Raw genomic sequence first — 16,689 nt, forward strand, 5'->3', positions numbered from 1 at the left:
GACATTGGTTTGTATAGCGCTTTAACAACAGCTGACGCTGGAGCAAAGCGCTAACATGGAAAAAAAGTGGAAATGCCTTGTGGAAGAGAAAAAAAAACATTTCCGGAGGTCTGGCCAGCGCTTTATCGGCACCTAAGCAAGAAAAAACAAAACCCGAACTAATTCGGGAATGGCGCTCCACGTCATATTTTCAATTCCTGTACAAATTCGGGAATGGCAGTGAATCACTTAAAATTGGATTGGATTGGATATGCCTTTATTAGTCTCACAGTGGAGAAATTTACATTTACAAATTTACAAATGAGAGAATTGAATTTAAAAAAAGTTTTTGCTTACATGCTGACATGGCAAACAGTTTTAGAAACTCTGAACCCTGGAGCCAATTTTTATTAAACCTAAAACAGACCTTAGATTGATCAAAATATGAGTCCAGTTCATAGAAACTTAATCTGGAAAGTCACGTTATGAAAGTTGTATTTGGGAGCGCGTCATTGGTCCTATTTTGCTTTTTTTTCTTCCTCTTAGCCTCCGCTCTGACCTACCTCCACAAGAAGCGGATCATCCACCGGGATTTGAAACCTGAAAACATCGTTCTGCAGCAGGGAGAGAAGCGAGTGAGTTCACCCTCACCCATGTCACATACACCCAAACCAGAAGGATGAGGTCAGTTTGTCTTTTGCCATTTTTGGCCTTTTATTCCGACAAATTTTCCATTTCAAGCCTTAGTTTGACTTTATGACTGAAAACCAAATCCTGCAATTTATCCTTACACTTCTAAGATGAAGATCTCTCTTTTTTTCTTTTTTTTTATAAGCTTACTACACGATCCATCATCCATCTGGTGGAGTGTTATCTAACACAGTTCAAACATGAAGGGACATTCTTGAGTAGTTATAATCATTCATGTACGTTTTTTTTAATCATCTTTTGTTCGTGTCAATTTTTTCACTGAAATTTTGCTTTACCTCCATTCGCTATTGTAATTGAAATCACATTATTTATTTATCTTTATTTTGGCACCACCAGTTACTTTAGAACACAGGTATGAAAGTCATGGCCCGGGGTCCAGATTTTAAATTTTCATTGTCATCCAGTTCAATAATCCAAATCCACTTTGTTCTCAGTCACGGCAAGAGAGCCCGGATGGGGCAAACAATTCAAAGATCGCAATTTGAATGATCAGACATGAGGAATCCACACAAGATAAGCCAGGATATTAAAAAGGAAATGAGGACAATTGGACACAGGTGAACCTCATGGGATAACAGACAGGAAGTAGAATAGACATGACAGGAAGAGACAACCAAAACAAAACAAATGAAAAAAATGTAACAGTGTTCTACTCCACACGTAGTTGTAATTATTTATATTTGTTTCAAACTGAAACCATTGTTTTGTTCTCCTCTGTTTAAGTTAATCCACAAGATCATTGACCTCGGCTATGCAAAGGAGTTGGACCAAAGTAGCCTTTGCACCTCCTTTGTGGGAACGCTGCAGTACTTGGTCAGTCAGACACATTGTATGGCATCATAGTTTCATATTACTGACCCCGTCAATGATTTTATTTTTTATCTTTCAGGCTCCCGAGCTGATTGAGAGGAAGAAATACACGGTCGCTGTGGACTACTGGAGCTTTGGGACGTTGGTGTTTGAGTGCATCACAGGATTTCGGCCTTTTTTGCCAACATGGCAACCTGTTCTCTGGTAGTGTTCCATTTTTTGACGACTGACTTTCTGTTTTTAATTAATGTATGTATTCATCCTGCAGTCACTGTATTCTCATCAGGCAATGACGAGACAAATTTTCTCGAGTTTGCTCAACCTTTGCACCGGTTACGTGACTGAACATACGAGGCACACAAAAAAAAGCAGGTCTCCAACATGAAGAATTGCAGGATATGTCTGCTGTGCCAACATCAATGCCTCTTGCCCTTCACTGTTATGCTAAATGAAATATATTAAACCTTAGGGCATGTTTGGATTGCACAAAGGAAAAATACCCACCCATTGTTTCACAATCTGTGCTTTATTTCACCTTAAATTATTCACATACTATCACATAAATAATGTTTTGAAATGTGCCGTTTTGATAAAGAACGTTACAGTATTTTCTTCATCAAGGTTATAAAAAACAGAGAAAGCTATTCAGCCCGAGGTGATTTCCAACATGGATTAAGAAATTGATTTTCTTCTGGCTTTCCTAGGCACAATAAACTCAGACTGAAACAAGACAGTGACATTGTCGTTTACGAGGACCTCTCCGGGATAGTCCGCTTCTCCAAAGAGCTTCCGCAACCCAACAATCTTAACAGGTGAGCTATGTCACTGTACAAATAATAATAATAATAATACATTTCATTTATAAGCACCTTTCGAAAGTCTCAAGGTCACTGTCCAGTTACAGGATAAGTTTTTCTGTGGATGAGCAGCGGCAGCCACACCCGGAAGTAACTCAAATAGCTTGATAGCTAACTAGATAGCTAGCTAGATGCCCCTCAGACATATTAGAATAGTGGAAACTAACATGAAGCTCCGTAAAGCATACAGAGTTTAAATCTCAATTCGAGGGGTCCTATTTTCATTGCAGTCTAACTTGCACAGGGTGGCGTTCCCTTTCTTTTGGTAGCATTTGCCCTGCAGGAATTGAGTGTAATGGGCTGTTTGCGCCTTCGTGCACCATTTAGGAAAATAATGATTCAATATTATTTTTGTGGATTATAATTTGTCGAATCAAATTGACTTCTAGTCCAATACAGTCTACAGAACCAAAATCATGTGACTCTGGCTGCTCTGCAAAATACACCACCTTGGAAAATTGAGTTCTTTTTCTCACCAAATTTCAACATAGGCATAGGCATGGAAGTAATGCCCAGTAAGGTCAAGTGGCTCTCCCAAAGTCACAATCTACACTGAACGCGACTCTTGCCTTGGCATAAAAATGACGATTCACCTGTTTTGAACCCTGTTTTGAATCTGTTACCAAATTAGCGTCAGGGGCGAGGCTGCTTCATGCACCAGCACGCTGATATAGGGGTAAAATGGCCTCAAACATACTCGCCTGAACTTGTGCTATCATGAAAATGAAGTTGCACCAGTTTATTTTACGCCGCGCGAATGGGCGCCAGTTGACCAAAATAGGGCCCCGTGTCTTCATTCCTGTGAGCTACAAAGAAAAGTCCATCGGATGCGTAGGTAGGATAATAATATATTCAGAACAAAAAAGTCATAAACCTAAAACAATGCTGATGAGTCGGAATAATAGCTCACAACAACAGTGATACAATGAAGAGGCAGGAGGAATATAAGGACAATGTAAGAACCAAGAAAGAAAAAGCAGAGTGCAAAACAAACATCGTAATTGCATCACTGGACACCATTATAACCACAATTCGAACAATCCTGAACATCGGAATGGTCAGCGGTTAAACACTATACAGCTCTACACAATTTTCAACAACCTACGATAACCGTAGTTTAAAGGTCCTGATTTTCGCGTGTAGACAAAACAAAGCATGGAGCCAAAAATCGGTGACTCCTGTACTAGTCATGCCTGTTTCACTTTTCTCTGTGTCACATATGTGACAGTCTTTTAGCTGAAAAGCTGGAAAGGTGGCTGCGGCTGATGCTCAAGTGGTCTCCACAAGAAAGGGGCAAAGATCCAGACGCCACGCCCAGTACCTGCTTTTCCCAGCTGGAACTTATCCTCCAGCTCAAAGTGAGATTCAATCACATTCATTGTCTATTTATTACTTCCTTTAAATCATTCACTGCCAGATGATGTGCATAAATGACTTGAGGTATTGTTTACTCACAAAGTTAATTCCTGAGTTATATGGGTCTGGAGTTATCTGCGCTTGAAATGGAGGCCGTTGTACAAAATACAATAGAATACATACATATTGATTTACATAGCACTTTAACAACAGCTGAAGCTGTAACAAAGCGCTAACGTGGACAAGAGGCAAATGCTGCCCCCTCGTGGAAGGGAAAAACATTGGCAGAGGTCTGACCAGCGCTTTATCGGCACCCCGCCCCATCCCCCGCAAGAAAAACCAAAACCCGAATAAATTCGGGAATTGCAGCGAATGAGTTAATGTTCTGTTTTCATTTATGGTCTATCCCTCGCAGATGGTTCAGGTTTTGAACATGACCACGGCCAAGATGCTGAGGTATGCGGTCACAGATGAGGAAACTGTGTCCGAGCTGCAAAAGAGAATCGAAGAGGACACAAGCATCCCCCCCACCAACCAGGAGTTGCTGCTTGAGGCCGGTTTAGCCTTGGAGCCTCACGGCTTGGCCACTCAGTGCGCCATCAATTACACCGTAACAAGAACATCTCATTTCACAGCATGCTGTCATGGTATAATTGTCAATGACACTTGTGTGATGATGCATCATGTTTCATATGTGCAGGAAATTGATGGCCGGCGGACAGACTTCCCTCTCATTTTCCTGTTTGACCGCTCATCTTGTAATTACGACCCACCGTTGACTCCTCGCTCTCTCCCTGAAAACATCTGTTTTGTCCGTGAGTCCTCAATATATTTCTTTTAGTCACTAGAGAATTACATATTTTCTTGCTGTTTGCCATCATCATGACCAATATTAAAACACAATACGTTTTTATCAAGAACATTGCAGAGGGTTTGGAGCAAGAGTGTCAAAGTCATTTTTTGAGCCACATTGTAGTTACGGTTTCCTCTCGGGGGATACTATGAATTTAATGAGGCCATTAGAATGTTTTAATCCTCTCCACATATTACATATAGAGTGCACAACAAATTTAAAATAAAAAATAATAACTTATTGTGGTTTACATGGGACAATTTGACATTTTGGTTCGGACTTTAGCAAGGATCATGACATTTCAGAAGTCTGGTCTTCTTTCACAGGCCGAATAAAATGATGTGGCGGCCCAGATTTGTCCCCGTGGCCTTGACTTTGACACCAGTAGTTTAGAGTATGGGAATATAAAAAATATGTGTACTGTATAAATTCCAATTCCAATATACAACACAAAGGTTAAATACAGATATTATCACAAGAAATGTTGAAAATAAAAATGTCTTAAAACATGAATTCAAATAGACATCCAAGTTAAATTGAACTTGAAATCACATTATGCACATCATACTCCCATGTCTTACATTACCAGACCCCTTTTATTGTGTGAGAAAATCTCAACCATCTCAAACCAGCTTTTACAAAAAATAATCACGTCCCGTTTTTTTCGACCAGAAAAGGACCCAAAGCACATTTTGCCTTACAGCCCTCTGAGGCGGACTTGTGGCCAGGCGTGGCACACCATCCGTTCCTTGAAGGAAGACTGGCAGAGATTGCAGCAGGGACAGAAAGCAGCCATGTAGGAAATGCACGTACGTAAATACAGTATGTGAACTTCATTCAACAATGTCCATATTTTTCTTCCAGCATGAGCTTGCTGAGGCACAACTCATCACTGTCCAAGCAGAAGAACGAGATGGTGTCCATGCATCAGAGACTCATGGCCAAGCTGGACTTCTTCACTACTAGCCTTCACATAGACATGGACAAATATCAGGAGCAGACCGCCACTGGGATTGGTACTGAGTCAACTCTTTCTCTTTTTAGTTCTTGCTATTTAAAACATTGGATCGGGTCATAAATTTTTTTTTAAGTTTTGAAGTTTTTAAGTTTTTGAAAGTTTTGAAGGCTTGACAGATTGGGGTATTACTTTCCGATTAGATGGAGCAACAACAGTAAAGTAATCTGAACTTTACTGCAAATAGCAAATAAATATAGTATAATTCACACAATCGAGTTTAAGTTTAAAGGACAACCGACATCATTTTTTTGTTTCCTAACTGACATCAGAAAAACGTTTTATAGCATCTAAAATACCCAAAACGCGCAGGCTGATATTTTTAGTCAAATGCAAAACACCAATAATAATGAGTTAAAGTGTCCCAAAACTACTTTAAAATGACCTCGGAGATGCCGAGTTTCAGAAGGTCACGCCCCCTTGTTTGTGACATCACACCAGGACGTCTTGCCTTGCTCTAGAACACAGCTGTCAAAGTCAAGGCCCGCGGGCCAAATCCGGCCCGCCACATCATTTTTTTCGGCCCGCGAAAGCAAATCAAACTTGTTAAATTCCATGATGATTACTAAAATCTGCGCCAAAATTTCATGTATTTGGATGTCAACCACAACAAAAGTCATTATTCTTGACTTCAGATTTGACAACGAGTTATTCATTTATTTGCTGTGTGCTCTATATGTAATATTTGAAGGGATTTAAACATTCTAATGGGTTCCCCAAATTCATAACGGCCCTCGAGAGGAAACCATAACTACAATGTGGCCCGCGGCAAAAAATGACTTTGACACCCCTGCTCTAGAATGAAAACAATGGCTTCAGATTCGGAGAAGATGCTTTCTTGTTACTGTCAGTTATGAATATGACTCGAATAGTTCTGAAGACGAAAGCATTAATGTTTACAATCGATTAAAGAAGTCCTCCCGTATCAATTCGAGCCGTCAGGACTCCAATGTAGCGTCCCAGAAAATGCACAAGATGGCGCCCAAGCTCCGTTGGAAATGGGCTGATTTGTCTGCTGGGAATTTGTGTCAGCTCGTATCAAATAGTAGTCTTGGTGCAACACACAACGATTCACGATCGCGTTATTTATGTGTTTTCCTTCTAATTTCGCCACCAACATGGATCAACACGAAGTTTTCAGACCAAACAAAGTGCCCAAAATGCATTGTGTGTCGTTTTCTCGGTCAGGGGCGTTCCAGATGTGACGTCACGTCAGGAATCATCATCAACTCGAAAACAAGACTTCCTGAATATTCAGCGCGAGTCTTAAAACGTAAAATATAGCTATATGCCGTGGAATCTTTGTAAAATACGCTCAGTAGAAGTCATTTGAAGTGATTTTACAAATTATGGACACAACTTGTCCGGAGGCCTCGGTTGTCCTTTAATTAGAAGCACATAGTGTCACGATTTGAAAAGTGGTAGGTGGTGGTGGACCCCAAAAAATGCAGCAATGAGGGAGGAGCAGGATGTGTTTTGACAAAGTGTATTTGTTAGGGTAATTCGCCATACAAACATCTCTAAACATCGCTCTGTAGTCTTTGTTTACATTTTGAACTACGTCATATCTTGCCTTCCTTTACACGATGTCGCATTTTCATTACGTCACATCCTGTCACGTCATTACTATGCGCCGCATAAATACTCCTGCAGCCCGTTCGTCTCTCTCTCCATGCTCGCTCCTCCGTCCACACCGCAATGCCCGTGCTCTCCCAATTAAATCAACTTTCTGTTCAAGACCTGGCTCCCTAATGATTTAACCATCGATCTCCATCTACACCCGTCGAAGCAATGAACCAAGGGCGAACGATAAAAAATAACCCAACAGTATTAAATAAAGTCAGCAGGAACTAAATCCCAAACAACGAAGTTACCAGAACAAAAAGGTCCAAAGTAGCAAACAAACCCAGAAATAAAACAAACAATGACCCGACCCCTGAATGGTCGTGCCGGGGGTCCTCTCACCTGCGGCTGATTAAAATAACCAATACCTGTGCAGCTACAGGCGGCGCCCTACAGTGCCACCCGCTGGCCGCAAACCGAAACGTGACAAATGTTGGGCCAAAGAGGTCTGTTTCTTTTTTGGGGGGGGGGGGTCAGTTTCATTATGTACAAATGTCAGGTCATATTTAGAGTTTTGGCAAACATGAAAAATGCTTTTTTGGGGGTGGGAAATAAATAGATCAATAAATGAATTGTTTACAACAAACGAGGAATACATAGGACTTGATTGAGTTGTTGACAATGTTCCATTTTTGGTACATTTATTTATACGATATTTTCGAATCCTTATTTTTGGCGATGCACTTTGTGTTTTAAATTAGAAGAAACAAAAACTCAGCAAAAACGGGATAAAAAGATACATTGAGGCTGTTTGCCATTTCTTTTTTTGTAATCTATTGTTTTGTTTGGTAATTCAAACATGGAATTAATTTTATTCTTTAGCTTCAGAGAAATTGCTTGGAGCGTGGAGGGAAATGGAGCAGACTGCCGGCAGCTGTGCTCAGGTACAAAAGGACATTTTTTGTCTGTCTGTCTACGTGCCCGTTTGTGTACTTACTTTCAAAGTCACCCATGCTAACAGCCTAAAGTGAGCGAACTTGAGGACGAGATGATGCACCTGCAACAAGACATTTTGGATGTACAGCGTCAGCCGTGGAGGAGTGGAGAAGCTTTGGACACACTGTGAGTCACATCCTGACAACTGTTTGATCAAAAATATTACCGTACCAAGAACTGCTTTTTAATACTGCTTCCCTTTTAGAGAAGGAAAAGCCATGGAAATGGTGCGCAAACTAAGAGAGAAACCCAAAGGTTTGGACTTGTCATATTTTTTCCACCTTCTTCTGAGCACCTGTTCTATCCATGAAAATAACCTTTTTCGGTTTCCTATTTGCCACTCAGAGCAGCGATGCTCTGGGGATGGTCAGGAAATCTTGCGTTTGGTGCTTCAGGCAGTGCAGTTCTATGAGCGGAAGCTACGAGACTTTTACACACATCTCAGGTACTGATGAAACTGTTGATCCATGACAAAAACACAAGAACTTCCTCAGATGAGTTTATCGCAGGGAGTGCTTAAAGGACAACCGACGCCTCCAGACAAGTTCTTTCCATAATTTGTAAAATCGCTTCAAATTACTTCTACTGAACGTATTTTACAAAGACTCCGCCGCATATAGCTATATTTTACGTTTTAGGACTCGTGCTGAATATTCTGTAAATCTTGTTTTTGAGTTGGTGACGAATCGTCACGTCACTGAAGGAACGCCCCTGACCGAGAAAGGAAACAATGTAGCAGCCCTTTAATCACGTCAATGCATTTTGCGGTACTTTGTTTGGTCTGAAAACTTCGTGTTGATCCGTGTTGATGGCCAAATTAGAAAGAAAACACATAAATAACGCAATGGTGAATCCTTGTGTGTTGTGACAAAAAAATTGAGCCCATTTCCACACGGAGCTTTGTCGCTTTGTCGCTTTGTCGCTTCTGCCTTTTTTGGGTGCGACATCCCCCCCCCCCCTAATGCCTCAAAATGACACGGAATAAATTATTTAATCGATTGCAAACATGTATACTTTCCTCTTCAGAACTATTTGAATCATATTCATAACTGGATGAGTAACAAGAAAGCATGTTCTCCGAATCTGAAGCCATTGTTTTGATTCTCGAGCAAAGCAAGACGTCTTGGCGTGGCACCACGAACAAAGGGGCGGGACCTTCTGAAACTGACTTCTTCCGGTTTCAATTTTTTTGCAGTTTCAGCACACTTTAAGTCATTTTTATTGGTGTTTTGCATTTGACTAAAAATATCAGCCTGCATGTTTTGGGTATTTTAGATGCTATCAAACATTTTTCTGATTTCAGTTAGGAAAAAAAGTGATGTCGGTTGTCCTTTAAACTTGATGTAAAACCGTGTACCTTTAGATTTGCTTTTCTAAATGATAAACGTTATTGGCAGGATTCGAACCTACGCGGGTATAACCCAATGGATTTCGAATCCATCGCCTTAACCACTCGGCCACAATAACACATTCAAGGTCTCATACGTCTAGTTTTTGTAGGAGAATACTTACATTTTGGCTCACCTTGAGAGCGAGTCCAGGAACAATGGAAAACTATATTTTGGAGAAGGATTATGCGTGTGATGATGAAAAATCCAACTCATCCTGAAATCCTGTCGACAGTGAATGCATTTCTGAGATTTGGAATAAAACATGCTGAATTGAAGGACATCATTTAGGAAAATCTTGCGCCACTATGTGTTCGTTGTTGCCAGGATTCAAACCTATGCGGGAAGATCCCAAGGTATTTCACGTCCATCGCCTTAACCACTCGGCCACAACAACACTCTTATTCCACTTTAGGTGACTTTTTTGTAGCCGAATACCAAATTTTGGGGCTCCAACCAAGTTCATCCTGAGCCAATGGCAGCCATTTTGCAGTACATATTTTGACATGGCCCTTTGATGAGAATGATGAGAAATGCAGTTGGACTCCCAAATCAGGCTAAAGTCCTGTCAACAGTGAATACAGTTCAGAGATTTGATTCTAAACACTGTCGAAGAAAACTTTTAATTCGTTGTCGGCAGGATTTGAACCTACGCGGGAAGATCCCAATGGATTTCTAGTCTATCGCCTTAACCACTCGGCCACGACAACACATTCAGCTATGGATGAGAAGGTTTCTTCAGCCGTCATCTGTACAAATTTGTACAGATGACGGCTAAAGAAACCTTCTCATTGATGGACCACTCCTGTACGACTGAGAGCTTACTCAGACACATTTAGCTATGGTTACAATTTTCTAGGTGAATACTACATTATGAGACTACACCTCAGTTCGTCCTGAGCCAATGGCACCCATTTTGCAGTACATATTTTGACATTTCCTTGTAGAAGACATTTCTGTAGGTCTAAAGGCAAATGGTCAGCAAGTTCGGTTGACAGTGAAAACAGTTGGGGGAGACACAAAACATGGTGACAACCCAAGAGTAAAAAGAAACCATTTACAAAATGACCACACAAATGTGTTCGTTGTCGGCAGGATTTGAACCTACGCGGGAAGATCCCAATGGATTTCAAGTCCATCGCCTTAACCACTCGGCCACGACAACACATTTAACTGTTACAGTTGTCCGGTGCATTCAAGCTGAAGTGCACTCGTCGGGCTCATTTAAAGGGCGTTTGCCTTATTCAACATGACGGCGAGTATCATCCAATCAAAATGCACTCTCCGCCAACTGCAGCCCCAACAGGAAATGAACGGCGAAAAAACAAGAACATATATTTAGTTTTATCGGCGAGCTATATGCAATCATTAAAAGAGCCATAAACTGCATGCAAGCCATAGGTTCCCGACCCCTGGTCTGGTCCCCTGCCTGGCATGACCCCCCATGCCAGGCTTCAGTCCTGTTGACAGTGAATACAATTTTGAGATTGAGAACACTGTCACACTCTCAAAGAAAGCTTCACAGTCGTTGTCAGCAGGATTTGAACCTGCGCGAGAAGATCCCAATGGATTTCTAGTCCATCGCCTTAACCACTTGGCCACAACAACACCTTTAATAACGGGGACAATTTTTAGTCGAATACTACATTCTGAGACTCAATCTCAGTTCATCCTGAGTCAATGGCAGCCATTTTGCAGTACATATTTTGACACGACCCTGTGATGAAAATGATGGACTAGATATCCAGTTGGAGTCCGAATGCAGGAGTCCTGTTGACAATGAAAATAGTTGGGAGATTTGACACAAAATATTGTGACTCGAGAAAACTTAAAAATAATTTCTGAGAACTGGTCTTGAACATGCTCGTTGTCAGCAGGATTTGAACCTACGCGGGAAGATCCCAATGGATTTCTAGTCCATCGCCTTAACCACTCGGCCATGACAACACATTCAACTGGTATGACTATTTATACAGAGGGTTGTGTTAGGAAGGGCATCTGGCGTAAAAGCCTGGCCAAATCAAACATGCAAATCAAACCTCTGAAGATGGTGGACACTGATGCACTGTGGTGACCCCTTGAAGGGAAAAGCCGAAAGGAAAAGAAGACAATTTCCTAGTCGAATACTACATGGCTACCAATGGCAGCCATTTTGCAGTACATATATTCAAACAGCCTCGTGATGAAGACGACGGACGAGAAATCCAGTTGCAGTTGCAACCCAGACTCAAGTCCGGTTGACAGTGTAAACAGTTGGGGTAGATTTGACACAAAACATGGTGACAACCCAAGAGTAAAAAGAAACAATTCACAAAAAGACCACACAATTATGTTCGTTGTCGGCAGGATTTGAACCTACGCGGGAAGATCCCAATGGATTTCAAGTCCAGCGCCTTAACCACTCGGCCACGACAACACTTTTAAACTGGGTGACAATTGTCTAGGCGAATACAAAATTTTGAGGCTCATTTTGAACTAAGAATGAGCCTCAAATATTTTTTTCAATGGCACACTTTAAGATTCTCAAAGAAAATTTTGCATACGTTGTCGGCAGGCTTTGAACCTACGTGGGAAGATCAGCCATTTTGCAGCACATATTTTGAAATCGCGCTGTGATGAAACTGACGGACGAGAAATGCAATTGGATCCCCATGCCAGGCTTCATTCCTGTTGACAGTGAATACAGTGCGGAGAGTTGATTCAGAACACTGTCACACTCTCAAAGAGAATGTTACATTCGTTGTCAGCAGGATTTGAACCTACACAGGAAGATCACAATGGATTTCTCGTCCACCACCTTAACCACTCGGCCATGACAACAACTACAACAGGCAGGACACTTTTCTACTCCAATACTACATTATGAGACACATACTCAGTTCGTCCTGAGTCAATGAAAGCCATTTTGCAGTACATATTTTGACACGGCCCTGTGATGAAAACGATGGACGAGACATCCAGTGGGAGTCCCAACTGGATGAAGTCCTGTGCACAGTGAATACAGTTCGGAGATTTGATTCAGAATCCTGTAACACTCAAAGAAAAGATTGCATTCGTTGTCAGCAGAATTTGAACCTCATGGGAAGGTCCAATGGATCTCAAGTGCATCGCCTTAACCACTCGGCCACGACAACACATTTAACTACAGCCACAATTTTCTAAGCGAATACAAAATTTTGAGACTCATACCGAGCTTGACACAAAACACGGTGACAACCCGAGAGTAAAAAGAAACAATTTACAAAAAAAGCACATGAATGTGTTCATTGTCGGCAGGATTTGAACCTGCGCAGGAACATCCCAATGGATTTCTAGTCCATCGCCTTAACCACTCTGCCACAACAACACCTTTAATAACGGGGCCAATTTTTTTTACTCGAATACTACATTTTGAAACTCATACTCAGTTCATCCTGAGTCAATGGCAGCCATTTTGCAGTACAAATTTTGACACGACCCTGTGATGAAAATGATGGACTAGATATCCAGTTGGAGTCCCAATGCAGGAGTCCTGTTGACAATGAAAATAATTGGGAGATTTGACACAAAATATTGTGACTCGAGAAAACTTAAAAATAATTTCTGAGAACTGGTCTTGAACATGCTCGTTGTCAGCAGGATTTGAACCTACGCGGGAAGATCCCAATGGATTTCTAGTCCATCGCCTTAACCACTCGGCCATGACAACACATTCAACTGGTATGACTATTTATACACAGGGTTGTGTTAGGAAGGGCATCTGGCGTAAAAGCTTGGCCAAATCAAACATGCAAATCAAACCTCTGAAGATGGTGGACACTGATGCACTGTGGTGACCCCTTGAAGGGAAAAGCCGAAAGGAAAAGAAGACCATTTCCTAGTCGAATACTACATGGCTACCAATGGCAGCCATTTTGCAGTACATATTTTCAAACAGCCTCGTGATGAAGACGACGGACGAGAAATCCAGTTGCAGTTGCAACCCAGACTCAAGTCCGGTTGACAGTGAAAACAGTTGGGGTAGATTTGACACAAAACATGGTGACAACCCAAGAGTAAAAAGAAACAATTCACGAAAAAGACCACACAATTATGTTCGTTGTCGGCAGGATTTGAACCTACGCGGGAAGATCCCAATGGATTTCAAGTCCATCGCCTTAACCACTCGGCCACGACAACACTTTTAAACTGGGTGACAATTGTCTAGGTGAATACAAAATTTTGAGGCTCATTTTGAACTAAGAATGAGCCTCAAATATTTTTTTCAATGGCACACTTTAAGATTCTCAAAGAAAATTTTGCATACGTTGTCGGCAGGCTTTGAACCTACGTGGGAAGATCAGCCATTTTGCAGCACATATTTTGAAATCGCGCTGTGATGAAACTGACGGACGAGAAATGCAATTGGATCCCCATGCCAGGCTTCATTCCTGTTGACAGTGAATACAGTGCGGAGAGTTGATTCAGAACACTGTCACACTCTCAAAGAGAATGTTACATTCGTTGTCAGCAGGATTTTAACCTACACAGGAAGATCACAATGGATTTCTCGTCCACCACCTTAACCACTCGGCCATGACAACAACTACAACAGGCAGGACACTTTTCTACTCCAATACTACATTATGAGACACATACTCAGTTCGTCCTGAGTCAATGAAAGCCATTTTGCAGTACATATTTTGACACGGCCCTGTGATGAAAACGATGGACGAGACATCCAGTGGGAGTCCCAACTGGATGAAGTCCTGTGCACAGTGAATACAGTTCGGAGATTTGATTCAGAATCCTGTAACACTCAAAGAAAAGATTGCATTCGTTGTCAGCAGAATTTGAACCTCATGGGAAGGTCCAATGGATCTCAAGTGCATCGCCTTAACCACTCGGCCACGACAACACATTTAACTACAGCCACAATTTTCTAAGCGAATACAAAATTTTGAGACTCATACCGAGCTTGACACAAAACACGGTGACAACCCGAGAGTAAAAAGAAACAATTTACAAAAAAAGCACATGAATGTGTTCATTGTCGGCAGGATTTGAACCTGCGCAGGAACATCCCAATGGATTTCTAGTCCATCGCCTTAACCACTCTGCCACAACAACACCTTTAATAACGGGGCCAATTTTTTTTACTCGAATACTACATTTTGAAACTCATACTCAGTTCATCCTGAGTCAATGGCAGCCATTTTGCAGTACAAATTTTGACACGACCCTGTGATGAAAATGATGGACTAGATATCCAGTTGGAGTCCCAATGCAGGAGTCCTGTTGACAATGAAAATAATTGGGAGATTTGACACAAAATATTGTGACTCGAGAAAACTTAAAAATAATTTCTGAGAACTGGTCTTGAACATGCTCGTTGTCAGCAGGATTTGAACCTACGCGGGAAGATCCCAATGGATTTCTAGTCCATCGCCTTAACCACTCGGCCATGACAACACATTCAACTGGTATGACTATTTATACACAGGGTTGTGTTAGGAAGGGCATCTGGCGTAAAAGCTTGGCCAAATCAAACATGCAAATCAAACCTCTGAAGATGGTGGACACTGATGCACTGTGGTGACCCCTTGAAGGGAAAAGCCGAAAGGAAAAGAAGACCATTTCCTAGTCGAATACTACATGGCTACCAATGGCAGCCATTTTGCAGTACATATTTTCAAACAGCCTCGTGATGAAGACGACGGACGAGAAATCCAGTTGCAGTTGCAACCCAGACTCAAGTCCGGTTGACAGTGAAAACAGTTGGGGTAGATTTGACACAAAACATGGTGACAACCCAAGAGTAAAAAGAAACAATTCACGAAAAAGACCACACAATTATGTTCGTTGTCGGCAGGATTTGAACCTACGCGGGAAGATCCCAATGGATTTCAAGTCCATCGCCTTAACCACTCGGCCACGACAACACTTTTAAACTGGGTGACAATTGTCTAGGTGAATACAAAATTTTGAGGCTCATTTTGAACTAAGAATGAGCCTCAAATATTTTTTTCAATGGCACACTTTAAGATTCTCAAAGAAAATTTTGCATACGTTGTCGGCAGGCTTTGAACCTACGTGGGAAGATCAGCCATTTTGCAGCACATATTTTGAAATCGCGCTGTGATGAAACTGACGGACGAGAAATGCAATTGGATCCCCATGCCAGGCTTCATTCCTGTTGACAGTGAATACAGTGCGGAGAGTTGATTCAGAACACTGTCACACTCTCAAAGAGAATGTTACATTCGTTGTCAGCAGGATTTTAACCTACACAGGAAGATCACAATGGATTTCTCGTCCACCACCTTAACCACTCGGCCATGACAACAACTACAACAGGCAGGACACTTTTCTACTCCAATACTACATTATGAGACACATACTCAGTTCGTCCTGAGTCAATGAAAGCCATTTTGCAGTACATATTTTGACACGGCCCTGTGATGAAAACGATGGACGAGACATCCAGTGGGAGTCCCAACTGGATGAAGTCCTGTGCACAGTGAATACAGTTCGGAGATTTGATTCAGAATCCTGTAACACTCAAAGAAAAGATTGCATTCGTTGTCAGCAGAATTTGAACCTCATGGGAAGGTCCAATGGATCTCAAGTGCATCGCCTTAACCACTCGGCCACGACAACACATTTAACTACAGCGACAATTTTCTAAGCGAATACAAAATTTTGAGACTCATACCGAGCTTGACACAAAACACGGTGACAACCCGAGAGTAAAAAGAAACAATTTACCAAAAAAAGCACATGAATGTGTTCATTGTCGGCAGGATTTGAACCTGCGCAGGAACATCCCAATGGATTTCTAGTCCATCGCCTTAACCAGTCTGCCACAACACCTTTAATAACGGGGCCAATTTTTTTTACTCGAATACTACATTTTGAAACTCATACTCAGTTCATCCTGAGTCAATGGCAGCCATTTTGCAGTACAAATTTTGACACGACCCTGTGATGAAAATGATGGACTAGATATCCAGTTGGAGTCCCAATGCAAGAGTCCTGTTGACAATGAAAATAATTGGGAGATTTGACACAAAATATTGTGACTCGAGAAAACTTAAAAATAATTTCTGAGAACTGGTCTTGAACATGCTCGTTGTCAGCAGGATTTGAACCTACGCGGGAAGATCCCAATGGATTTCTAGCCCATCCCCTTAACCACTCGGC

At 41.6% G+C, this 16,689-nt stretch overlaps 1 protein-coding gene and 14 non-coding genes across 17 annotated transcripts in view; 1 reads left to right on the forward strand and 14 right to left on the reverse strand.

Moving 5' to 3' along the window:
• The window catches only part of ikbkb (inhibitor of nuclear factor kappa B kinase subunit beta), a 38,986-nt gene that overhangs the window by 13,916 nt on the left and 8,381 nt on the right, over positions 1 to 16,689 (forward strand). The window contains exons 6-19 of one of the 3 annotated variants that reach the window (XM_088994087.1): positions 526 to 614; positions 1,414 to 1,503; positions 1,580 to 1,704; positions 2,205 to 2,312; positions 3,586 to 3,715; positions 4,129 to 4,323; positions 4,414 to 4,528; positions 5,239 to 5,362; positions 5,431 to 5,582; positions 8,027 to 8,088; positions 8,166 to 8,266; positions 8,346 to 8,395; positions 8,486 to 8,585; positions 11,406 to 11,427. In XM_088994087.1, coding sequence (XP_088850213.1) covers positions 526 to 614; positions 1,414 to 1,503; positions 1,580 to 1,704; positions 2,205 to 2,312; positions 3,586 to 3,715; positions 4,129 to 4,323; positions 4,414 to 4,528; positions 5,239 to 5,362; positions 5,431 to 5,582; positions 8,027 to 8,088; positions 8,166 to 8,266; positions 8,346 to 8,395; positions 8,486 to 8,585; positions 11,406 to 11,412 — 1,448 coding nt within the window. In that variant the 3' untranslated portion in view covers positions 11,413 to 11,427. Of the gene's footprint in view, positions 1 to 525; positions 615 to 1,413; positions 1,504 to 1,579; positions 1,705 to 2,204; positions 2,313 to 3,585; positions 3,716 to 4,128; positions 4,324 to 4,413; positions 4,529 to 5,238; positions 5,363 to 5,430; positions 5,583 to 8,026; positions 8,089 to 8,165; positions 8,267 to 8,345; positions 8,396 to 8,485; positions 8,586 to 10,623; positions 11,314 to 11,405; positions 11,428 to 16,689 lie in introns of those variants that run through there. The other 2 variants (XM_088994086.1, XM_088994084.1) reach the window with 2 other exon arrangements.
• Positions 9,526 to 9,607, reverse strand: trnas-cga (transfer RNA serine (anticodon CGA)). Its single transcript has one exon. It is a non-coding gene; the product is annotated as a tRNA-Ser (tRNA).
• Positions 10,157 to 10,238, reverse strand: trnas-aga (transfer RNA serine (anticodon AGA)). The gene has a single exon. It is a non-coding gene; the product is annotated as a tRNA-Ser (tRNA).
• Positions 10,612 to 10,693, reverse strand: trnas-uga (transfer RNA serine (anticodon UGA)). The gene has a single exon. It is a non-coding gene; the product is annotated as a tRNA-Ser (tRNA).
• Positions 11,055 to 11,136, reverse strand: trnas-aga (transfer RNA serine (anticodon AGA)). The gene has a single exon. It is a non-coding gene; the product is annotated as a tRNA-Ser (tRNA).
• Positions 11,394 to 11,475, reverse strand: trnas-aga (transfer RNA serine (anticodon AGA)). Its single transcript has one exon. It is a non-coding gene; the product is annotated as a tRNA-Ser (tRNA).
• On the reverse strand, positions 11,863 to 11,944 carry trnas-uga (transfer RNA serine (anticodon UGA)). The gene has a single exon. It is a non-coding gene; the product is annotated as a tRNA-Ser (tRNA).
• trnas-aga (transfer RNA serine (anticodon AGA)) lies at positions 12,267 to 12,348 on the reverse strand. Its single transcript has one exon. It is a non-coding gene; the product is annotated as a tRNA-Ser (tRNA).
• On the reverse strand, positions 12,793 to 12,874 carry trnas-aga (transfer RNA serine (anticodon AGA)). Its single transcript has one exon. It is a non-coding gene; the product is annotated as a tRNA-Ser (tRNA).
• trnas-aga (transfer RNA serine (anticodon AGA)) lies at positions 13,135 to 13,216 on the reverse strand. Its single transcript has one exon. It is a non-coding gene; the product is annotated as a tRNA-Ser (tRNA).
• trnas-uga (transfer RNA serine (anticodon UGA)) lies at positions 13,605 to 13,686 on the reverse strand. Its single transcript has one exon. It is a non-coding gene; the product is annotated as a tRNA-Ser (tRNA).
• On the reverse strand, positions 14,535 to 14,616 carry trnas-aga (transfer RNA serine (anticodon AGA)). Its single transcript has one exon. It is a non-coding gene; the product is annotated as a tRNA-Ser (tRNA).
• trnas-aga (transfer RNA serine (anticodon AGA)) lies at positions 14,877 to 14,958 on the reverse strand. Its single transcript has one exon. It is a non-coding gene; the product is annotated as a tRNA-Ser (tRNA).
• Positions 15,347 to 15,428, reverse strand: trnas-uga (transfer RNA serine (anticodon UGA)). Its single transcript has one exon. It is a non-coding gene; the product is annotated as a tRNA-Ser (tRNA).
• The window catches only part of trnas-aga (transfer RNA serine (anticodon AGA)), an 82-nt gene continuing 9 nt past the window's right edge, over positions 16,617 to 16,689 (reverse strand). The window contains exon 1 of the tRNA in view: positions 16,617 to 16,689. This exon is cut by the window's right edge and continues 9 nt beyond it. This is a non-coding gene — a tRNA (tRNA-Ser).

Source organism: Hippocampus bargibanti, linkage group LG04, assembly GCF_051943395.1.
Source record: "Hippocampus bargibanti isolate YZ-2025 linkage group LG04, ASM5194339v1, whole genome shotgun sequence".
Lineage (NCBI taxonomy): Eukaryota > Metazoa > Chordata > Actinopteri > Syngnathiformes > Syngnathidae > Hippocampus > Hippocampus bargibanti.